Below are 22,359 nucleotides of genomic sequence, written 5' to 3'. Positions count from 1 at the left end.
AACTACTGAGCCTGCGCTCTAGAGCCCATGAGCCACAACTACTGAGCCCACATGCCACAACTACTGAAGCCCACACACCTAGAGCCCATGCTCCGCAACAAGAGAAGCCACCGCAATGAGAAGCCCGCTCACCGCAACAAAGGGTAGCCCCCTCCTCACAGCAACTAGAGGAAGCCCACGTGCAGCAACGAAGACCCAACGCAGCCAAAAATAAATAAATAAGTAAATTTATTTTTTAAAAAATAATAAAAAACTAAATAAAGTCAGAGCAAAAGAGCAGAAGTATTGTAGATCTGAAGCTGCCCATTTCTGAGTTTATCTGCTCCCTCCAGCACCGGCCAGGGGCTGCACCACATTGAGAGAACTCTTTCCGGCGTTCAGTCTAACCAGGAGTGCGGTGAGCTGTCAGCAGCCTGATGCTTTAATTAGTGAAATTTCTTCTGTAACTAACCAGGTAACAGAGCCCAAAGACAGAACCAGCCAGTCTGCTGAGGAACTGCCTTGACCCCTGGAACAACTCTCCTGAAATCAGAGGGTCTCGGTGAGGAGTAGAAAGGGTGCCCCTCCAGACTCAGCCCCAGAGAGGCCTTAAGGCAGGCAGTGACAGAGGGCAGAGGTCAGGGAACAAGGCTCCCAACGTCTCCTTTTTTACTGCCCCCCAAAAGGGGACATGGGCAGAAATCCCACCTGTTCTGTCAACCAGCACATCACCGCCCCACTCACCCTAGGGAAAAGGAAGGGACTGGGAGAGATGTGGTGGCTGATGCGTGGATTTTGTCACCCAATTCCAGAATCAAGAGGTCACCTAAGAAGACCAACCTCCCAGTTTGGCTGTGCGATCTGGACTTTGTGCCAGAAAACGGCCTGCCTCGCCTGTGTTCTTGACCTCCTTGGCCCCCGTTGAGCAGGAAACAAACAGTAACAAGCTGTGACTTTCCACACATTTATTTCACAGCACTTCACAGCTCCTCTCCAGCCTGGAGCCCAGAATCCCTCCTGGGGCATGAAGAATCCGGCTTGGGAGAAAGCTCCCGCTGCTCGAAGGGCTCCACGCCACTTCCAGGAGGGGCCTCTGGGTGCTAAAGGTCGACTAGAGCTGCCCGGGCTCAGCCTGGGTGATATGGGAAGGAAGATGTACACCCTTCTCTCCTGTCACACCCGCCCCAGCCTCTGTGTCCGCCACCTAGTCCCCTGGGACAGTGGGAAATTTCATTACTTGCATCCGTTTTTCTCTCTGCAGGCCAGGCCTAGACCATTCCAGGCAGAAGAGAACCATTCCCTGGGAGAGCTTGATTCCACCCCTGGTACTCCCTGACAGTGATGAATTCTCATTGGCCACCTAATCCCTCAGTTCTGACCTTCACGGATTTAGAAGCTGGCTCATTACGTCACAGTTAAGAACACTTCCAAAAGCAACGTAGCTGATTGGGTTGAGAGAGTATGGCTCACAGTAAAGCCCTTGACCACGCCTGCTCAAATTACTTGGAGCCAACACCCTGGACGTGACACTCTGGAGCCTTGTGCCAGGGGGTTAGTGGGCTCCATGCATCCCTTTGACCCCATTCCATTCCAGCCTAGCACTGACCTAAGGATTAGAGAGAAGGGCAGTGCCCCTCTCACCTGCCTCCATTCTCCCTGCACCAAATCCTCCGGCTGATGGGCCAGAAGGAGTATCGTCAGCCATCCCCAAGGAGACCCTGTCCCAGGAGGAAAGGAGAGGTATAGGCATCTTCCTGGTTGCTGCAACCTGCCTCGAGGTGTGGCCAAATCACAGAAACAGGCCATCCCCAGGCCCCCTTTCCAGGGTGTCCAGCCCAAACGGAAACAGCAGGGCCCCACGTAGAGGGGATCCGAGTCTTGCGACAGTGTGAGAAACCAGATTCTGCAGCCCAAAGTTCCAAGGCTCCAGCGTGCAGAAGGAGGCCGACTCAAAGGCAAAAAGGGGAAACTAAAACACCTGGAGGGGGAAGAGTTAAAAGCTCCTCTCGCCAGACAAGGGTGCTTAGCTTCTTCAAATAGCTAAAGCCTATTTTGTTTGATGCAGGTTTTCCCAATAAATATAGGGCCCGCGGTGATTTACCAAGAGCCTTGGTTGTTGGCAACAGCAATCTCACTTACCCAGAGCAGCGCCGAGAACAAGCCGTGATTTAGAGCTGGATTTATTTTGTTTGTTCTACAGCAACACACTCAGCAAATCATAAATTCCCTCTGAGATGAAGAGAGGAAATTGACAATATTTATGATCTCGACAGGCGGAGAAGGGCCTGACCAGACCTTTGATTTGTAACTGAAACGTCTCCTGGAGGCTCCAGCCAAGGACACAGCTGCTGTCCCAGCCCCAGGGAGCTGCACTCAGGCCAGGGTGCAGTATGGGGAGGAGGGGTGGGTGCGCCAGGCAGTGTTTCCAGCCGCACCACGGGGATGCTCGGCGCGTCCTAGAGGCAGGACATTGCTCTGTGTTCATCGGAACATATGGCAACAAGGCCAACAGCGGTTCTCAGATCATACATTTCCTCACAGCAAGGCAAGATTAGGTTGTGAAAACTCGTGGTTCTACTGGTCTGAACATACGTCTATCATGTACTACGTTCTCACACACCGGAGGTTTCAAACTTGCACTTCAGTCTGTGTACTAGATACACCAAATTAGATCACCATCTAATCATCTACGAAAGGAATGGATAACAGAAGTATCAGTAGATGCACCAAGATTTCCACCTAATGTTCAAGAACCAAGATGTGCTACTGCAAAGCACATAAGGAACAGAGGAGCTCCTGCCTTTCCTGATGTCTCTCCCATAGCTCCCGCCTTTTTGTTCTTTTCATTTCTCCCCCAAGCCTCCACTCCACCCTCACTCTCCACCCCTCACCCCAAATCCCTCCCACCCCAAGCCCTGGCCCCAGTCTTCCTAAAAGGCAACCCTCATTCATTCCATGCTCAAAAAGCCAATGGGTCCCAGCTTGACTCCCATGTCAGACAACAAAGGTAGCCACCTTTGTCCTCTCCAACAGGCTTGCCCTACTGTCTCACCAGCATCCTGCCTGGTCCCCATACAAGCCACATCCCCTGCTACCATCTCTACAACTGAAAAAATTTGACAACTCCTCCTAGGTCCTTCTTGGCAATCGTGATTTGTTTTCCCATAAGTGCCCTGTTGGCCCCCTCACTGTGGTGCTGTGTGACCTGGGGTGAGTCATTTCCATCACCTGTACCACGAGGAGGCAAGACTAGATATTCTCCACATCTCCTCCACTTCTAACAGGTGGACGTCCCGTGGAAAAGCCTGCCAACCAAGAACCTGGGAGGCCCTGGGCTGCCCACCCCTGCCCTACACAACCTCTGGGGAAATATTTGGCCTGAGAGCCAATCAATGCCTTTCACTGCTCTGCTGATTCCCAAGCAGGGAAGGTGGGAATGTCCAACCCTAACCCTACGGAGGGACAAAGGAGGGAGCCAGCTGCCTACCAGAGCCAAGCAGGGGCTGTGGGCAGGTCACCCAGACTCTCAATCATTCCATCCAGCGCCGTCGCCGCAGCAGTATAAATTCCTGCGTTCTTGGAGTTGAGGTTATCTGCTACAGCAATGATGATGGAGAGCAGCACGGGCTGTAAGCTCTCTCTCAGGAGGGGTATCATCCTGGAGAGGGACTCCAGCGCCCACTGGTTCACTTTCTTGTTGGAATCCTGAAGCCTTGGGGTGAAAGCATCAAAGACCTGTTGAGGGAACAGAAACCAAGAGCCCATGGGAACCCAGTCTGGGCAGGAGTCCCACAGCCCAACTAACTGGCCTTGGAGGGTACTCCTCCTGCATCCCTGGCAGGGGCCATCCAGCCTGTGCCAGAACATTCCCAGTGACGAAGAAGAGCTCACCTCTGAAAGGGGAGGAGGACAAGAGGGGAAATGACTGTACACTGAGTACTCGAGCGCAAAGGGTGTAGGGTGTAGAGCATCTTGTTAGGTACTCTGCACTCGCTTATGGAGTGATCTTAACGACCCGTGAGGCACGTGTTCTCGTCCTCAGTTTACCATTTAAAAAAAAAAAAGGGATTCCCTGGTGGTGGAGGGGTTGAGAGTCCACCTGCCGATGCAGGGGACACAGGTTCGTGCCCCGGTCTGGGATCCCAAAAAAAAAAAAAAAAAAAAAACCAGAACAAAAACTGAGTCTGACAAAGGTTAAATGACTTGCCCAGATCACACAGCTAGTAAGAAACTTGAAGCCTGTGTCTTAACTACTCTTCTATGTAGAGTGTCAGCAGCCTCACTTCCGGAAGTAGCAGGCATCTGCCCTCATTTCCAGCCCGTGAAAGCCTGTGCTTACTCCGAGCCACATGTTCTGCCCCCAAAACCTCACGTGCGTAGCTGGATCAGGAGTCGCCCTTAGCTGCAGCATCCTGCACCTCTGCCCTCCTCCCTGTAAAACTGCTGGGAAGATGAAAGACACCCAGGACACCTCTGAGTGGTCCCAGCGCACCCAGCAGGAGGCGATGCCCTTGCCCAATTGGCCACTTCCAGATAGTCTTATGGCATTACCGTGGCAATTGGATAGCAAGTGCTTGTCAGGCTCCCTTTACCCTGAAGCGATGTCTGGCGCAATGTCCAACCCTGTCCCGAGTTTTCCAAAGTTGCACCCACCAGGGGAAGACAGGGCAGAGACGGGGCAGCACTCACCTGGACCAGGTTGACGGTGATGAGCTCTGACTTGGCCTTGCAGTGCTCAAGGAGCCGCCCCACACCTTCCATCCGAGACTGGTACTCCTCGGCCTCCAGCAGCCGTGTCAGCTCCCGCAGCTGCTCCGCCATCTCCAAGCCACCCCGCGTGGAGGAGCACAGCCCTGCCAGCCGTGGGCCACTGGAGCTGAGCCTATGTGGAAGGAGCGTCTGATCTGGGCAGCCCCAGGGGATGGACGCATCTCCTGTCCCATGCACAAGCCCCAAAGACAGGTGGGGCTGAAACAAGAGTTTCACTTGCAACGTAGTCCACCCCAGCTTCCCCTCTACCTGCCGCTTGGGGACTCAGGCCTTGGTAACTCTGGAAATGCTTTTTCCTCAGGGGGCAACAGTTCGGTTGCCTAGAGCTCTATCCCCTTATCAGGAGGCAGGGCTCTCTCTTCCTGCCTTTTTTTCCTCTTTTCAGAAGCTATGTTAAGAATCGGGTGAGGGGGACTTCCCTGGTGGCACAGTGGTTAAGAATCCACCTGCCAGTGCAGGGGACACAGGTTCGAGCCCTGGTCCGGGAAGATCCCACGTGCCGGGGAGCAACCAAGCCCATGCACCACAACTACTGAGCCTGCGCTCTAGATCCCGTGAGCCACAACTACTGAAGCCTGTATGCCTAGAGCCTGTGCTCTGAAACAAGAGGAGCCACCACAATGAGAAGCCTGTGCCCCTCAATGAAGAGTAGCCCCCACTCACTGCAACTAGAGAAAGCCCGTGTGCAGCAGTGAAGACCCAATGCAGCAAAAATTAAATAAATAAATAAATTTTTAAAAAAAAGAAAAAAGGAATGGGGTGAGGGAGCTTGGACTGAGGGGGTGGAAATTCATGGAAGGATGACTGGCACAATTTAACCTAAGAGTGGGGGAAGGTCTTACCAGGAGCCTGTATCCCGAGCCCTGGCTGCCTAGGCTCTGCTTACACTCCTCCAGAACTAGGGAAATGTTAAGAAGCTCTGTTGTCTTACACTGGGATCACATGCCCATCATTTCCCCTGGCCTGTTTCAGCCAGCATGGGAGCTGCTTCACACAGAACTCCAACCGCCCACTGCCAACTCAGACCTGGGTCTCTGAGCTCATGCCCTACACCCGGGTCCCACCCAATAGAGCCCCACATCATTCTGACATTCATCCCTACATTCCACACTCTTTGCCTACTGAGTTCCAAGAGAAGTGCCAGACACTGAGAATAATGAGATGAGAGATGTGGACTTTGCCCTCAGGAGCTCACAGACCAATGGGAGACAGAGGACTGAAGGAGGGGGGCAACCGGCCCAACCGGAGGACATGAGGGCAGAGAGTCAGAGAGAGCTTCTGGGAGAAGGTGACAGGTGAGCCACATCTTGTAGGATAAATAGGCATGTTCCGGTACAGATGGCACAGCATAGGGAAAGGCACAGGTGTGAGAGAGAACGCAGGGAACGTGAGCTGAGAGAGCATGCGTGGGAGAGAGAGCAGGAAATACTCTAGAAGAGGTGGGCAGGGGGCTTCCCTGGGGGCCCAGCTTAGGAGTCTACACATGTTCCTCCTGGGACATCGCAGAAGGGTCTTAAGTTTTGGGCACAGGAGTGACTGTCAGATTCCTGTTGGATTTCTAACCCCTCCTAATGCCCACCCTCTAGCCCCTTGGCCCATTCCTTCTCATCCGCCTTGATTCCACCTCTGCCTCTAAATTAGTCCCAGGCCGGCCACTCTGATGGGGAAAGGCCCTGCTGCTCTAAGTGAATGGAGAAACTCTGAGCTCACACAAAAAGGCTGACCAACAATCCATCCCACTTAAACTGCACCTACACGCACGGCCAAGACTGCAGGAGCCCATCTCTACCAGCAGATGCTCCTGAGCCCAGCATTTGCTCTTCCCAAGATCTGGGTGAGGGAACCCTTCCCATAAATTTACCCATGAGTCCTGCTGACCCAACTAGGTCTCAGTCACAGCCCAGATGCACACCCCTCCCCCCAGGGCCACCACGGCGGGCCCGGGCCAAGCAGAACATCTCCATCAGCAGTCTTGGATGGGGAGCCCCAGGGAGACAAGAGCTACTGTACCCATCCTTGCCGGGCAGCCCATTCTCACACACCACAGACTCCTCGACACCTTGCGGCCTTTGGCAGATGGAAGTTCATCACCATCTTCTATTCCCTTGAAAAATACACACAGAACATGAACCAAAAGGGGTGGCCCTATGGGGAACGGCCAGACACTCCAGTCTAGACCGAAACAAGAGGAATAACCTGTTCCACCTGCGAGGGCACAGGGGAGTCTTCCAGAGCACTGATAATCGGGTCACAGATCAAGATCCCCACTTAAAAGATGGAGGCAAAGAGGCCCAGGGAGGCTCAAGAGACACAGGCAGTGAGAGGCAGAAGCAGGTCTGAGCACCAGGAAGGAAATTCCACCCGTCAGGAGTCGTGGATGAAATCAAAGCCTCTGGAGTGCACGCCCCCCTCCGCTGACCAGCGTGAGGGCTGCGAGCTGCCGGGCTCAGCTCTGATTCCCGCCCCAGACCAGCTCACACCTCGCTGACTGCTGACTCACCCACTGTTTAATAGCTGTCATGACCTTCTGCAAGTCGTGGGATGGGAGGGACTGCTTCGGAAATGCATCAAACCTTGTGTTTGACATTAAGATATTCACCATCTTCCGGCCATAAAACCTGCCGTTGGAGAAAGAGCAGGATGGAAAACAACCACAGAAATGCAATATAAATTTGCTTTACATAATTCTTCTAATTGCAGTAAGAGAATTTTTAATACTTTTTCTCATTATGACAGTAATCCCCACCCAGTTAAGAACTAGATTCATGAAAGAATAAACAACCATAATCTCATTACCAAGAGAAAACCACTTAAATTTGTACATATTTTCTTATAGTCTTTTTTCCAAGCATATATACATTTTCATTGATATCAGAATATATAAACAATATTTACCCAGCTTTTTTCACTTTACCATTAATCATCTTCCCACATCATCCTCTTCAATGGCTAAATAATATTCTGTTAGATGACTATACCAAAGTGTATTAACATTTTTCTAGCATGAGACATTTAGAAGTCTGAGGAAGTGTGCAATGGGGCAGTATAGCGGGGGAGTGGTCAACTCTATCTGATAAACAGTGGTGGGCAAGGTGGGGGCATCAAGGAGGGCTTCACTGAAGAGGTGACCTTGGGTTGGGACTCAAAAGATGAGTAGGAGTTCACAAGTGGGATGGGATTAAGGAGTAAGTGGAGGAGGGAGACATCCCAGCGTCCAAAAGACAGTCTGATAGGTCTACAGGTGTGTGGTTGGAGAACAGTCGGCAGGGACTGGTCTCAGGGAGAGAATAGGCTAGAGAAGAAGATAGGACTCAATTTAGGGAGATGTGAAGGAGTTGGGCTTTAGGCTGCAGGCAATGGGAAGCTGAGAAATGATCAGATTTGCACTGAAGTCAAAATGTCTCAGGCAGCACTGTGGAGGATGGATCTTTGGGGACAAGGGTCGGGGCCGGGAGACCCGTTAGGAGGCCATTATAATAGTCCAGGCAAAAGATGATGAAGGCCTGACATAGGCAGGAGGGTGGGGGTAAGTAGGGACGATCAGATTCAAGAGCTGCTAAAGAAGATGAAATTGTAGGACTTGGTAGGTGATTGGAGGGGAAGCCCAAAGCATCTAGAATTACCATACTTCACTCAACCTAAACCTCCACTGATTGTAAAATGCACCATTAATTTATTTTCCACTAAGGAAAAACAGAAAAAGAAGACACTGGTGATTTCCACTGCCTTCAGTGACACAGCCCCGTGTGTGAAAGCCATTCTTTTGCATGCTATCTCAGAAACAGAAGTGACACTTTTGTGGGAAGTGTCCTTCCTTCCTTAGGTTGGATAAAGTACTTGTTGGTTGCTTTGTAAGAAACTGTGGAATTTGGGTCATTCTTTCAGTGATGAATATTTGCGTTAATATCGAATTTATGTCCCATCGCTCTATTTCCATGCCTTTTCTCATATAGGATAACGCTTCATTTCAATGCCAAATAATAATGTAATATTTCTAAGACATTTTAAACGCGATTAAACCCAACAATTCTCCACAGTGACTCCTTAAATAAATATAAAAGGCTAAGCAGCAAAGAAAGGCTCATAATGTAGTTCCTACAATGCAAACTGTAATTCAAACATTTATACAATGAGCAACAACGATCAAGTTTGCAACTGTATAGATAGTAAAGCCCAAGTCATAACTGCTGCCTGGCCACCAGCAGCTGTGAGATGCCTCGGATTCTAAGATATTAAAATGTGGAGGGGGAAAATGAAGTATGAAATTCCCCATTCTGCATCTAGATGACTTGGTAAATAATAGTGACTTTCATAAGAGAGGGAACATAGCCAGAGAAGCAGGCTTTAAGAGAAGGCAATGAACGCATTTAGGGACAGTTTGCACTGACGATGACAGTGGGACATCCCGGTGATGGGTCCTGTGGGGGCATCAGAGAGATGGGACAGATGCTCAGAGAAGGGCTGGCCTGGAGGGAGACACGGGGAAGCATCAGAGTTTGCTGTAGCTGGAGCCACTGGAAGTGATGGCACCACTCAGAGAAGGCTGCAAGAGGGGTACGAGGATGAAGACACTCCTGCAGCCACGGGCATCGGGGTGCAGGCAGGCGGGGGAGAAAGGCACAGAGGAACGAGGAAAACCAGGGAATGTGGTACCACGCAAGCCGGAAGCATAGGGTTCAAGAAGGAAAATGAAGTGCCGTCAACGCCATCCAGTGTGAGAGAGAGGGTCGGAATGGAGAGGGGTTTAGATCTGGAGAGATGTTGGATCTTAACACCCATCCCCCCACCAACAATGAAGAACCAGCCAACCAAAACCTTCTACTTCCCTGACAATAGTCTTCCTGCCAGTAAATGGCACTATCATTCACCCAGTTGTTCAGTTTAAAAACCTAAGCATCATCTTTGATTCCTCTTTGAAATCCTCAGCACCCAACTGCTCTCAGCTATGCCTTCAAAATATACCCCACTCCACCCCTCCTCCCCCTGCTGCAGCCTCCAGCACCTCTTGCCGAGACTCCGGGGTAGCCATCTGCCTGGCATCCCTTCTCCATCCTGGCCCCCTCCCCCACCATCAATCCTCCAGTAAGTAGTCAGAGATGTTTTTTGTTTGTTGTTTTTTTTATAAATAATTTTTGTTTATGAGGTAACCAAAGGGAGTATTTTCTAAAAAATGAGAAAGCTGCTGAAATTGTTAATCGCTCTTTCCCAGCTCAGATCACCCATCAGCTTGAAAGCCAGGAGGAAAGCTTGGGGATCATTAAATCTGGTGCACAGGGCAATATTTTCATGATTAGTCTCCCCTGAAATGTCCAATCTTTTTTTTTTAACTTTAGTCATCCAGCCCCTTCACTGGTCAGTGAGTCAAGGAAGGGATTTAACAATAGATACTAGGGTTGAGGGGTTGTCTCTTCCTGACCTGGTTTTCAAAAGCCTGGATCCTTAATGATATAGGAAGGGTTTGAGGCATATACAAATTATTTTGGAGAATACTGTAGTAAGACCAAAATTGTCTTGCTGCCCCCTCTAAGAAAGAGGACAGATAGAGGATAGTTCAACAGTAGTGGGTCCGATAAAGAGAATCTCTGTGCTATCTTCATGGGCTGATTCCTGGAGAGGTAGAATGCAGAGGCAGAAAATCCCCAAACAGGGTCCTACAGAGACAGCAAGTTCCAAGTATAAAAAAGTTCTGTTTTGTCTAGGCCTTCTTCCTCTCCATCGAATTTCCCAAAGCCTAACATTATGTTGTAGGAGGAACAGAATAGAGATGTTTTTTTGAATCAAAAGGCTAGCAAACATATAAAGAAGGACTCAAACTTGTTAGTAATCAGGGAGGGGAAAAAGAGTATTCAGAAACAGCCATGAGCTAGAACTTTTCCCCATCAGATGGATAAAAATGTGAAATCCAGAAACTGCAATGTTGTAAGGATGTATTCGCCTCGGCACTCAGGAGGGAGGCGGAGGGGCCCCGCGTGCGTGAGGGCTCCCGGCGGTGCCTGGGCAGCCTGAGTGAACACGGCCCTGACCTCACTCGCACTCTGGGCAAATTCCCAAAGAGATCCTCCTGGGCTCTGTCAGGGGCCACTTACAAGGACGGAGGTACAGCACCGTGGGAGTGCACTGGGCAGGGTGGGAGGCATCCCGTGCATCGCATCCCTCCAGGGCTGCACTGCACGGACACACCACACGAAGGCACTGCCTCAGACACAACACAGAACGCAGTGTGGACGTGCCCTCTGGAGCTGTACCGAGCGTGCTGGGGGCCCTAGACGTGGTGATAACACGCCATGAACCGGGGAGTGTGATTAACTGCACCCCAACACCAGGTTTTAAAGACAGCTAATCAGATCCTATCACTCTCCTGCTTAAAACCATCTAACACTGCCTCACACTCCTACTGAAAACATCCTCCAGTGCTTCCGGTCACACCCAAACCGGAATCCCAGCTCCTGACCAGGGCCTGCGAGGCCCCCACCCCGGGCCTGGCCTTGCCCTCTCCGTCTCATCGCCTGCCACTCCCCTCACTCACGGTGCTCCACAAAGGCTCGCCTTTCTCCTCATTAAACAGCAAGCTTATCCCACCCGGGAGCCTCTGTACTATCTTCCTTGGCTGTGACTCTTGTACCCCAGACCCTCAAAGAGCTGGGTCCTACTAGCCAATCAGTTCTCCACTCAAATGTCACTCCTTAGAAAGATTTCCCCTGACTCTCAATCTAAAGTAGTCCTGACCCAGTTCTCTACTACATCTTGTTTTACCCCTTATCTGTGTCTAAAATTGTCGTAATTATTTACTTGCTTACTACCCAACTAGGAGGTAATCTCCAAGACAGCAGGGGCCTAATTTTTCTTATTCACAGTCATATTCATAGTAATGAAAAGAATGCTTATCAAACATCTCTTGGAAAATTGAATGAATGGATGGCCTCATAGAGAATGGAGCTGGGCTGGGACAGGAACTAGAGCAAGATTGCAATGGCTAGAGAGGGAGTGGAAGGTGAAAAAGGAGAGCCAGGGGCGGGGGGTAGTGGCCATTCCCTGAGCGGGCCCGGCTGTGGCGGTGTGGAGAGGTGGGACGAAAGCTGCAGGGAAAGGACACAGCTTTGTCCACCGACTGTCCTTCCGAGTGGCCCCGGGGAAGCTGAGCTACTTGGGCCTGAGCCCTCGAGGCTGGCTGGTTGCCTTGTCTGCCCTGGGCTGGCCAGGTCAGCCATCCCCAGGACCCTGGCCCTGCATTACCTGGTGTCCTGGTTGGAGTCCTGGGCCAGCCTCACCAGGTTGTGCACCAGCATGTCTGTGCTCTCTCTGGTGCCTGAGAGAAGCCTCTCGGCGCCTATCTGCTCCAGGACGACCGAGAAGTGCTCGGCAGTGCACTTCCAGACTAAGGGGTTTCGGTGGCTGAAAGGAAACACAATCACGGACAAAGGCTCAGCCAAGGAATGCGGTGTGTGGGTCCCCAGCCTGGCACACATGGACCTACAGGTGTGCATCCATGTTTCATGCCTCAGTGGGCTCCGAATTTGGTCCCGAGCAGACTAAAGGGAATCTTCAGAGAAAGAGCAGACCTTCCCGACACTGGAACTAAGGATGATGACAGGGTGGACTGAGCACGTGAAGACACGTGACGTCACCAGACGCACTGTGTGCCTGTCATCCCCGTTCCTTCCTGAGCTCCTGTCCTGCCTTTGCCTAAATGATGCACTTCCCCACATTTTCTCCACTTAGAATAACCTACTTCTGTCTTCTGAGGCCTCCAGGCAGAAGTGGTGCTTCCTGGGGGTGGCAGTGTCCTTGTTCCCTGGGAAGTACAGAGGTACCCGCATGGCTTCCAGGGGGCACCAAGTCTTCCTCTCAGTCGAATCCCCCATGCCCCACTGGTGCCAGGCACATGCCGACCCTTCAGCACTTCGTGGGAGCTTCCTGCACATTCACTGAGCTGAATTGAGGCAGGGCCTGGGGGGATAGGAGATTGATGGATGATTTCAGGGAGAACCTGAAATCTTACAGGAAGAGCCCATCAGGATGTCACCTCTTTATTTCTCACCCTATTCAATGTGGATTCAATGTGCCCACAGTCCATGAGGTGACACTGGCCCTGGGGTCCGTACCAGTGGAATACAAAGGGAGGCTTCTGGGCTCTCCCTACTCAGTCTGGTCCAGGGACCAGCACCATTAGCACCTGAATCAGAATCAGCATTTTCGCCAGACCCCCGGGAATTCAAACGCACAGCCCTGTACCGGGTTCCCCCAGTCCTTGCGCACAGCCGTCAACTGTCTCGGTTTGCTGCGAGCACAGCCTCCCTGCCAGGCACCATACTGAGCACCTTCAAACCAGCGCCACCTCAACTCTGTAAGCTACTCCTGTCATCATCTTGCAGGGGAGGAAGCGGCGGCATGGGGAGGAATCCAGAGATAAGTACAATTCATTTCTCCTGAGTTAATAGTAGCCACGGAGGGCATTCGATAAATGTGAGGTGGAGGCAGCCGCTGCTCGAAGTGCTCTTTCCTGAATCAATTCCTTTACTCCTCACAACAGTATTAGCAGCGGGCTGGCCCAAAAGTTCGTTCAGGTTTCGTCTACGATGTTACAGCAACACCCGAACGAACTTTTTGGCCAACCCAATATTATCCCCCTTTTACAGATGAGGAAACCAAGGCATGGGGAAGTTTAGTAACAATCCAGGATGTGAACCCAGGCGACATGGCTCGGGGGCCTGTAGGCAAAGGCCTCTTGGCTGCTCCAACACGCCCTGGGTTCTACCCGATAGGCCACCCTGCGTAAGGGTCGGTGTCGTAACTGGCTTGCTGGGGTTGAGAGCTGTTTCACCCTGTGGGAGAAAGGGCTTGGGAAATGCTTCTGGTTTTGCTGCTGTGTTTGGTTTTTACATAAAGAGAAAGCAGATCTGGCTGCGGAAAGGCTCCAATGGCTGCCAGCCCCCTCCTCCACCCCAGAAGGCCAAGTGGCACCAGCTGGAGGAGGTCTTGTGCCTTGTTCTCCTCATGGCCCAGATTTCATCAGAAGGAAGCACTCCTCCCCTGAGACAGTGGCAGGGGCTCCTCAGGCACAGGCCAAAGGCTGTCTCTGCCGCCCCGTCTCTGGGGACATTACCACAGCCACTACGGGCTCCCCAGTGTTCAGCAGAAAATAGCACCTGTCCCTTCCCAGCTGGGACCCGGGGCTGCACTGAGCTCCCCTCGTTACCCACAGGCTGGTCCAGGAGAGGTGGGAGAGAAGCCCACCAAGGAACAGGGGTCTTCCTCACCCAGGAAAATACGTGAGGTGCCTGTGCCATCTCCCTGCTCCTCCCCCACCCCAGCGCCTCTCCCCTTTGTGTCACCTTCCCAGGCCACGGCCCCCCCCAGACAACAGGCCCCCGCATACTAGGTGACCGCCAAGGTGAGGGCCACCAGGGAGCGGGTGGGGGTCACGCGCTGCACCATGGCCCCCAGGGACCGGCTGGCCGCCCTCTGGATGAACTTGCTGGTGTTCCCCATCTTCTGGAGCAGGCAGCGGGCAATCTCTTCAGCCTCCCGGTCCATATTCTTCTTCAAGGCCCGGAAGAGTTCTCCCAGGGTGCTGATGGCCAGGTGGGACACCTTGGAGCGGAGGTTGGTGACCTTGGAGAGAGATGGGAGGGGGACCCTGCCAGGTTGCTGGGCCCTGCCAAGGGCTCCAGCACATAAGAAGAAGGAACCCTGCACCACCCTCCCGCAGACTTCACCCTCACCCCGGCCTAGGCCTCGCCAGGCTAGAAATGGAAACCCTGCAGCTGTTCTGGGCAAAACAGTCCCGTTTTAAAGAAACACTGTCACTGTTGCTATCATCATAATTATCAATTCTATTATTATCATTATCATCTGAAATTTGTGCAACACTTAGTCTTGAAAACACAATTATTTAATTGGACCTTCACAGGCCCCCCACTGGAACGGTCTATTCCCAAGGGCATGGGTCATGGCCTCCACTTGTGATACGATACATCTTACTGCCCCTCTGAGCCCAGCCTAGGCCAAGCTCTAGCCCCACAGGAGAAAGAATTTGGGAAATGTTACAACTGCCCAGAAGTTAGAGATCTGGCCCAGAACACTCCGTCCCTCCTGAGGCATCCTAAGTACAGAGGACAATGCAGGGCTGTGACAAATGGGCACATAAGATTCTGATTGTTTCAATACCCAGAGATTAGAAGTAAGGGAACCCCAGGCCTCAGCTTTCCAATCTGAGAAATGGGTGGCTAGCTCCTGCTTCAGTGGCTGAGGGCTGAGAAATAGGCAGGGATGCCCATGTTGCAGGGAGCCATGGGCCCCTCCGTGGCTGCTGTGTGACCCACACTGAGCAACACCACCAGGGAGGGGGACTGGCTGGGAGTCAAGCGGAGGACAGGACACAGGAGGCCTCGCCTCTCCAGTCACGGCCAAGGACACGTCGTGCAGCCTCCCGGCGAGGACCTCCGAGTGACAGGCCGCCAGGCGCTGGATGCTCACTAGGCCCTTCTCCTTCATCTGCCTGAGAAGCAAGTCCAGGCCCTGTCACAGGCAGTGGGCATGGGAGGAGCCCCCTCCCTCTGCAGACCAGGGCGTGCCCATCACCAGCACCTCCACCGCAGCGTGGAGGGATTCAATGGCCTCGGCGGCAGGGTGTCCTGGTGTAACACCCAGGCTGAAATCCTAACCGTCCCGTGCAAGCCATTCTACGGGGCCCGTGGCCCATCCCCACCCCGGATGGAAGCCCACCCCAGAGCCCGGGCCTACGCCAGACACAAAGCCAGCACCTTCGAGAGAGGGCACTTGCACGTGAGGACTGAAGACGAGGAGGCCTTCCTGCAAAGGTTCTGGACCCCAAGTCATCGCTCTGCTCGCAACTAAGACTGTGTGTGGGGGGAACACGGGAGCAGAATGAACTTGACTTAGAAAAATGAAGGGCTTGGCCCCCACGAAAGCGCCACCGAGTCAGATCGTACTTTCTAGGGCTGGCTCTGGTGAGCCATAGAGCAGTGCACGGGGCAGGCGCAGGCGGCCAGACCCACAGGCACTCCCCCTCATGCCTCCTCCTGGGGACAATGCTTCCTTCTGATGAAATCTGGCCACGAGGAGAGCCACGAGGGCCTGCAGTGGGGGAGGCGGGGGGGCGGTGGCCGGAGCACAGGGAGTGTTTCCTCACCAGTCGCTGCGTTCCAGGCACTGCAGGGCATCCACCAGTCCCAGCTCCGTGTTCGAGAAAGGCCTTAGCTCCTTAAAAGCCCGAAGGTCCGTCTCCTCCTCTTCTTCCCACTCAGGAGACCCCAAAGTAAGCACCGCAGGTAAGGAGTGAGCTGCACTCACAGAGAAGGAAAGGAGCAGGCGGGTGACCCGCACAGCGCCGAGCCCACCTTAGGGGGGCACGCAGGGTGAAGGGAGCCGCGAGGGTGAGAAGCCAGGGCCTGGGCTGCACTCCCTGGGGAGCCACAGAGACCACCCAACTCCTACCCCTGGTTGACAGTTTCTACCCCTACCATCGCCCATCTGATTATTATAAACAAGCTGGCCTGTGATAGGCTCTTGATGTCATGTGACCAAGCCCACCGCGCTGGTGACGCACCCAGAATCCCGCCCTGTCTGTGGCTCGAGGTGAGGCCAGCAAGTCTGTCAAGGAATGACTCCCCTGCTCTCACCTCATCCCCACCCAGGAGCCCATGTTACGGCTTCTCCTCCTCCTTCCCTCCGACTCTCCATCCTTTTGTGAAGCCACCCAAGACAGGGAAGCGGCCCAAAGGCAGCCAGCGGGAGGAAGCAGGAGACAGTGAAGGCACCTACGAGACGATTAGCTGACACCTGAGTGGTCAAGATGTGGCCACACTTGCAGGGACTGACAATAAGCAGGGATGTTGTTTAAAAATCAGATCACGTTTTCTAGGCTGTCCTTCCTTGGGGACAGATGCCAGAATCATAAAATTCTAGAACAGGAAGGACGTTTGGAGGTTTCCATCTGGTCCAATGCTCCAATCACAGAGCTGAGGCACCAGAAGCCCACAGAGGCTAGGGATGCCCACAGTGCCTCAGTTCCTCCATCAACAGAGCCTGAACTGGAATCCAGAGCTCTCATTTCCTGCCTAGTTTTCTTCAGAGGTTCATCTTTACATGACTTTCACTATGGCCTATCTAGGAGGTCCTGGATAAATCTGAATTGGGGCAGTCCTTTATTTAAAACCAAGAAAAAAAAGAACTCATTCCTGGATTCTCCTCTCAGCTTTGCCATTGGATCAAGATTCATTAGCCAAAGATTCATTAGCCATAGTCCCTATGGGCCACCATCACCTTAAGAGACCTTGGGTGACCTTGAGTCTCTGTTGTCTATAAAATGAGTGGCTTAGGTTAGATAGCTCAATATTTCCCAAGTGTCAACCATTCAGTTACCAATTTCATGATTTTTTTTGCTATATCTCTAAATTACTTTTACTTTATTTATATGGTACTTTTCTTCAAATCAACCCACTTTTCAAATCCAAAATAAGTTTATTTTAAAGGGAAATTTATGTCACTACCATAATTGGTAAATGATTAGTTGTCATGGTATACGATAAATAGGTACAGTAAAAGAACATTATAAACTCAAGCTATAAAAGGACAGTCAGCTTCTGATGTCTCAAGCTGGGAGAAGGATCTCTTTGTTTAAAAAGGAGATTCACAAGTCTAAGAGAGGTGCTAAAAACTAGCACCAGATTAAGACTTTCTACTTGATGGAATCAAAGGACAGAAAGAGAATAGAAAAGGGAGGTCAGTCAATATTATTTCTAGCACAAAACTGATGCTCTATTCTACCAACAATGTCCACATTTAAAGAAACTCTGAACCAGGTTGGTTGTTTTCAAATGTTCTTTACTAGCAAAATCTTTTCAAATGAAATCCCACGTGGAGCCCCAGTATTCAAAAAGGGGAGACAAAATAGACACTCCTCTGGTAGAATGGGGACAGGGCCTCCCCTTGTCCCTTGGCACCTTCCTGAGTGTCCCATAGAACCTTCAGGTCCTCAGATCCCAGTCTGTCACCAGCCCTGTCCAGCCCTGACATTTTATAAGGCAACAAGCAAGAACCCAGTGTCTTCCCAGAACCCTTTTTTCCTCTTCCTAGTGTTTCCAGCTATTCCCATGGAGGCTGCTTCTAGCATCTGTGGTCCTGGTGCACTGGTGAGTCCTCTAGGACATGTCACGCAGGCTGGGCACACCTGTCCAGCCATCCACAATTCCCGTTACAATGCCCTGGGTCCCCAGCCTGGCCCCCAGATACTTCTGACTTCCAGACACTGTTCCTGTCTCTGGCAAGGTGACCACCCCAGGTTGCCCCCTCCTCTGACATGGGCAACTGGCAGAAGCAGAGCAGCAGAAGTCACCCTTGCCACACCCCAAAACACCCCAAGACAGCATAGCGAGGGGGACACGTGCCCCCACAGCCAGTTGGTCTAGGTCCCGCCTGAAGCACGGCGGGCAAAGCTGAGTTCCTGCTTCTGACAGGGATGCTGGGCAGTGAGGCCCTGTCGGCCCGCTTCTTCAGGATGACGTCAGTGTTGTTTCTGCAGGGGCTGCTCAGCCCAGCGGGCACAGAGAGGGTCCCACTGCCCCGGAGGGTAAGGAGGCCTGTGGAGGCAGAGAAAGTCCGAGGACAGAGCTGGTCCTGCCTGTCTCCTGGCCCCAGAGTCCCCCTTTGGAAATGCGCCCGTCAGTGAGCTACAAGACAGCAGATGTGGCTCCCTGTCCAGTCTCAGGACGGAGAGGGTGGGAGGCGTGGACAGCCTCTCTTTTGGCCCAGGTGTTGGCCAAGAAGTCTCCCCAGCCTGAGGAGGCCTTCCCAAGCACCCAGTACCTTCCTTCATCAAGGTCCTCTGGGAGCCCAGGCTCTGGGAAGCGAGCTCCCTCCCCCTCTCCCTCTCCGGCTCCTTCACTCTCCGGACCAACTCCATCTCCTTAATCTGCTACAGCCACATCTTCTCCTGGGCAGACCTGGCTACGGTGACCTGGATCCGGTACAAGATCAAGGCAAACTCCATCACCTTGGGGACCCAAGTGTGCTTTCTGTACCTTCTTCATTCCATCATCAGGAATGTGAGTGGCTCCTGTGTGCTGATTGCTGTTCCGAGAATGAACAAAAGGTCAAAGGCCTTGCTCCCCATGAGCCACATGGAGTGGGGAGATGACAGCAAACAGACAGCCTCTAGTATCAGGCAACATGCACCGGAAGGCAAGTAAGGGACACAGGGTGACGGGGCTTCTGTTTCAGGTAGGGAGACCCAGGGGGACTCCCAGAGGCGGTGAAATTGAAGCAGAGACATAAATGAAATGAAGCGGGAAGCAGGCTCTGAGGCTGAGGTGTGCTGGGCGTGGCTGGGAGTCCTGAGGAGGACACAGGCAGGAGCACCCTGAGTCAGAGGAGAGGCAGGACACAGGTCGCAGGTGGCAGGGATGGGGCCAGAGCCACAGCACACTGGGCCCTGTGGTCCATGGTGGGGGCTTGGGCTTTTCCTCCGGAGGACACAGCAAGCCACTGGAGGTTTTGAGCAGAAGAGTGACGTGATCTGATTCTTTTTTTTTCTTTTTCTTTTTTTTTTTTGACTGGTTGGGGGATATTCTCTAAATGTTGTTTTTAATAACTTTTTATTTTGAAATAATTTAAGACTCACGAGAAGTTGCAAAAATAGAACAAGGGGTTCCCATGAGGTGGGACTTGGACTGGGATAGCAGGAATGAAGATGGTAGAATGGCTAGACTCTGGACATGTTTCAAAAGCAGAGCCCACAGCTTTGGCTGATATATGAGATGTGGGATGAGAGAGAAAGACAGGAGGCAGGGATGGGCCCGAGATTTGGGGCCGGAGCAGCTGGAAGGCTGGAGTTGCCTTTTACTGCCATTCATGGGAAGGGGACGTGGGGAAAAGGAGGTTTTGCGGGGGTAAGAGTTCAACAGTTAAGCCTTGGATGAGGTAAGTTTGAGATATAATTAGAGACCTAAATGGAGACGTTGAGTATCAGTTCTATATAAACATAGTCATATAAATTAACAGCTACTGGAGATTGGGGAAAGTTTGGGCTGGAGAGGGAGATTTGGGAGTCCTCAGCATAGAGGTGGTACCTAATACCATGGGCTGGATCAAATCACAGGGGTCTGTATAAATAGATAAGACGCTAGAGGTCTGAGCCCTGGGGGCTCCAGTACGTAGAGGTCAGGAAGACAAGAAGGCACCAGCAAAGAAGGACCAGGAAGGAGCTAATTTTGATGTAGTCAGACAAGCAAGAAAGAAGTCATCCCTCGTCTCCGTCCCTCAGTGGGGAATTCAAGAAGGATGAGCCACAAAAGCTGGCAATGGGTCAAGCTGGAAGAGCACTGAGATGTGTTGCACCTGGGAAGGTGGCCTCACTGATGTCTCAATGGGGGCAGTTTCAGCGGGGCTGGCGGGGACTAAGCCCCACTGGCTTGTACTCAGAAGAGGACGAGTAGAGACACAAGGCAATATTTTTCTTTGGTTTGGTTTGGTTTTACGATGAGAGAGGAAACAGAGAGCTACGATGCTGGTGGGAATGATCCCGTTTCAAGGAGAACATTGTTGATGCAGGAGAAGGACAAGTGCTAGAGCTGGAATATTAGATGGATTGAGCTAGAACAGTAGGAGAAGGTGGTGAGTGAATGGGGTGTTTGAGGTTGAGAAGTGACGGTGGTGAAGTTGCTTGCAGTGCCAGCGTCTACAGTATGACCATGGGAGTGAGTGGCCAAGGTGTGGTGGAGGATGAGAGCATTTCATGGCCCTGAATTTCTCTTCCTTGTCTCATGGTCCGTCACCCTCGCTGGAGTGGGAGGATGTGGTGCCTGGAACTTATTAGCATCACTGGGTCCCATAGTATATGCATATAGCAGGCTTTGAAGATATGTTTATTGCACTCTTATATCTCTGTTTCAAATAATGACCATGACAGTGACTCTCCACGTTTCACTAAATTCATCCGGACAAGAATCTGGATGAATCATCTGGATCAAGGTCACCTTAGAAGTCCAAGGTATTTGTCAGCCTGTCAGGCACAGGCCTTTGGCTGATCTGCCTCTGAGTCAGCTGCCTCTGGGTTGCTATCTTGGGTGTTGGTTCAAATTACTAGGCTTGGTTCACCTAAGCCCCTCTGCACTCTCCCCCACATCCTACTTGCTTCTGAACCATGTGTGACCTCCTTCTGCCCTCCCTTCTTCCCTCATCCCCACCCCTCAGTTCCCCACTGTACTCTTCCCTTCACCTAGTCTCCCTCACCTCCATCCTTCTCCTCTCTTCTTTCTCTTCTTTTCTCCAGCCTTCACCCCAAACCCATCTATAGGTTCTGGCCTCAAGTACTAGGGGCAGCTGCCTCGGGGCTCTTCCTTGCTTTCCTCAAGCTGGTCCCACACTTACATATTTCAGAAACATGTGTGTGTTCAGCCAGTGGTCCACTCTGACCCCAGCTTCCTCTTTCCCTCGCTTTCCAGGTACCTTGGTGCCACTCTCCTTCTGGTCCTCTTCTTCTAGCAAGGGCTGGGTTTCTTTGGCGTGGCTGAAGGAGAAGGCTGTCGGAATAGGAGCAGACTGAGAGGAAGGCAGGGCAGGCTTCTCAGGGGCATCAGACCTGTCTCGAACGGGCAGGACCAAAGGTTTTTGCTCTGAGGAGTAGAGAACAAGAATGGAGCTGAGGACGCCCAGCACCCAGGAGCAGCAGCCATCCCTTTGGGGCTGAGGCTCTATGACCCTGTGGTTGGTGTGACATTTTCCTGCCTGAGCCCCTCACCCTCAGTTCTTCTGCCCAATGCTTCCTTGCTGGAGAAAGACACAGGTTAATTTTACTCTACAGGGCGGCATTGGCACGTATAGAACAGGCTGCCCAAGGACCAACACCCTCCTCCTTTCATCCCTCTATCCATTCATTCAACTGGTACTGCACACCTTATTCTAAGACTGGGGGTGGGGGGATGCGGGGAGGGAGGAGGGAGGAGGCTGGGCAGGAAATAGGGGCAGATCCGTTATCTAAGAGTTTTAAGATATTTCCTGAGAACGTAAGTCTGTTTTAACTGGGAGGTGTGTACTTCAGAAAAAGGAAAAATAAAATGAGCCCAATGACTGTTATATACCACCATGCTCCTATCTGAGACTATGTCACAGCATGAAGGGCCCAGAGAACTAATGCCAGCCCAGGGCTCTCATTTTACAGACAGGAAAGATGAGACCCAGTGACCTTCAGGTGCTCTTACGATTGATATAATACAAATTCATTTCCAAAGGACATCAAATCCATAGTATCTCTTTGTCATTCTATATTTTCCCAATTGATGGCTTCAAAGAGCACATTTCTGGTAATAGAGGCAGTCTGCGGGTAGGTTCATTCGTTTTCTCTTTATTTATTTATTTATTTTTGGCTGTGTTGGGTCTTCATTTCTGTGCGAGGGCTTTCTCCAGTTGCGGCGGGCAAGCGGGGGCCACGCTTCATCGCGGTGCACAGGCCTCTCACTGTCGCGGCCTCTCCCACTGTGGAGCACAGGCTCCAGACGCACAGGGTCAGTAGTTGTGGCTCACGGGCTCTAGAGCGCAGGCTCAGTAGTCATGGCACACGGGCTTAGTTGCTCCACGGCATGTGGTATCTTC

The 22,359-nt window shown here is 52.1% G+C and overlaps 1 protein-coding gene across 1 annotated transcript in view; it reads right to left on the bottom strand.

Annotated features, from left to right (window-relative positions):
* TOGARAM2 (TOG array regulator of axonemal microtubules 2) overlaps positions 1–22,359 on the bottom strand; it is a 43,492-nt gene that overhangs the window by 8,244 nt on the left and 12,889 nt on the right. The window contains 13 exon segments of the mRNA XM_024731515.1: positions 3,498–3,714; positions 4,669–4,861; positions 6,760–6,796; positions 6,799–6,853; positions 7,250–7,367; positions 11,983–12,141; positions 14,126–14,361; positions 15,142–15,247; positions 15,902–16,052; positions 18,187–18,222; positions 18,225–18,350; positions 18,577–18,754; positions 21,217–21,383. Of these exon segments, the coding sequence (XP_024587283.1) occupies positions 3,498–3,714; positions 4,669–4,861; positions 6,760–6,796; positions 6,799–6,853; positions 7,250–7,367; positions 11,983–12,141; positions 14,126–14,361; positions 15,142–15,247; positions 15,902–16,052; positions 18,187–18,222; positions 18,225–18,350; positions 18,577–18,754; positions 21,217–21,383 (1,779 nt within the window).

Source organism: Neophocaena asiaeorientalis, unplaced genomic scaffold (assembly GCF_003031525.2).
Source record: "Neophocaena asiaeorientalis asiaeorientalis breed wild unplaced genomic scaffold, Neophocaena_asiaeorientalis_V1.1 scaffold689, whole genome shotgun sequence".
Lineage (NCBI taxonomy): Eukaryota > Metazoa > Chordata > Mammalia > Artiodactyla > Phocoenidae > Neophocaena > Neophocaena asiaeorientalis.
This window is presented reverse-complemented; position numbering and strand designations above follow the sequence as displayed.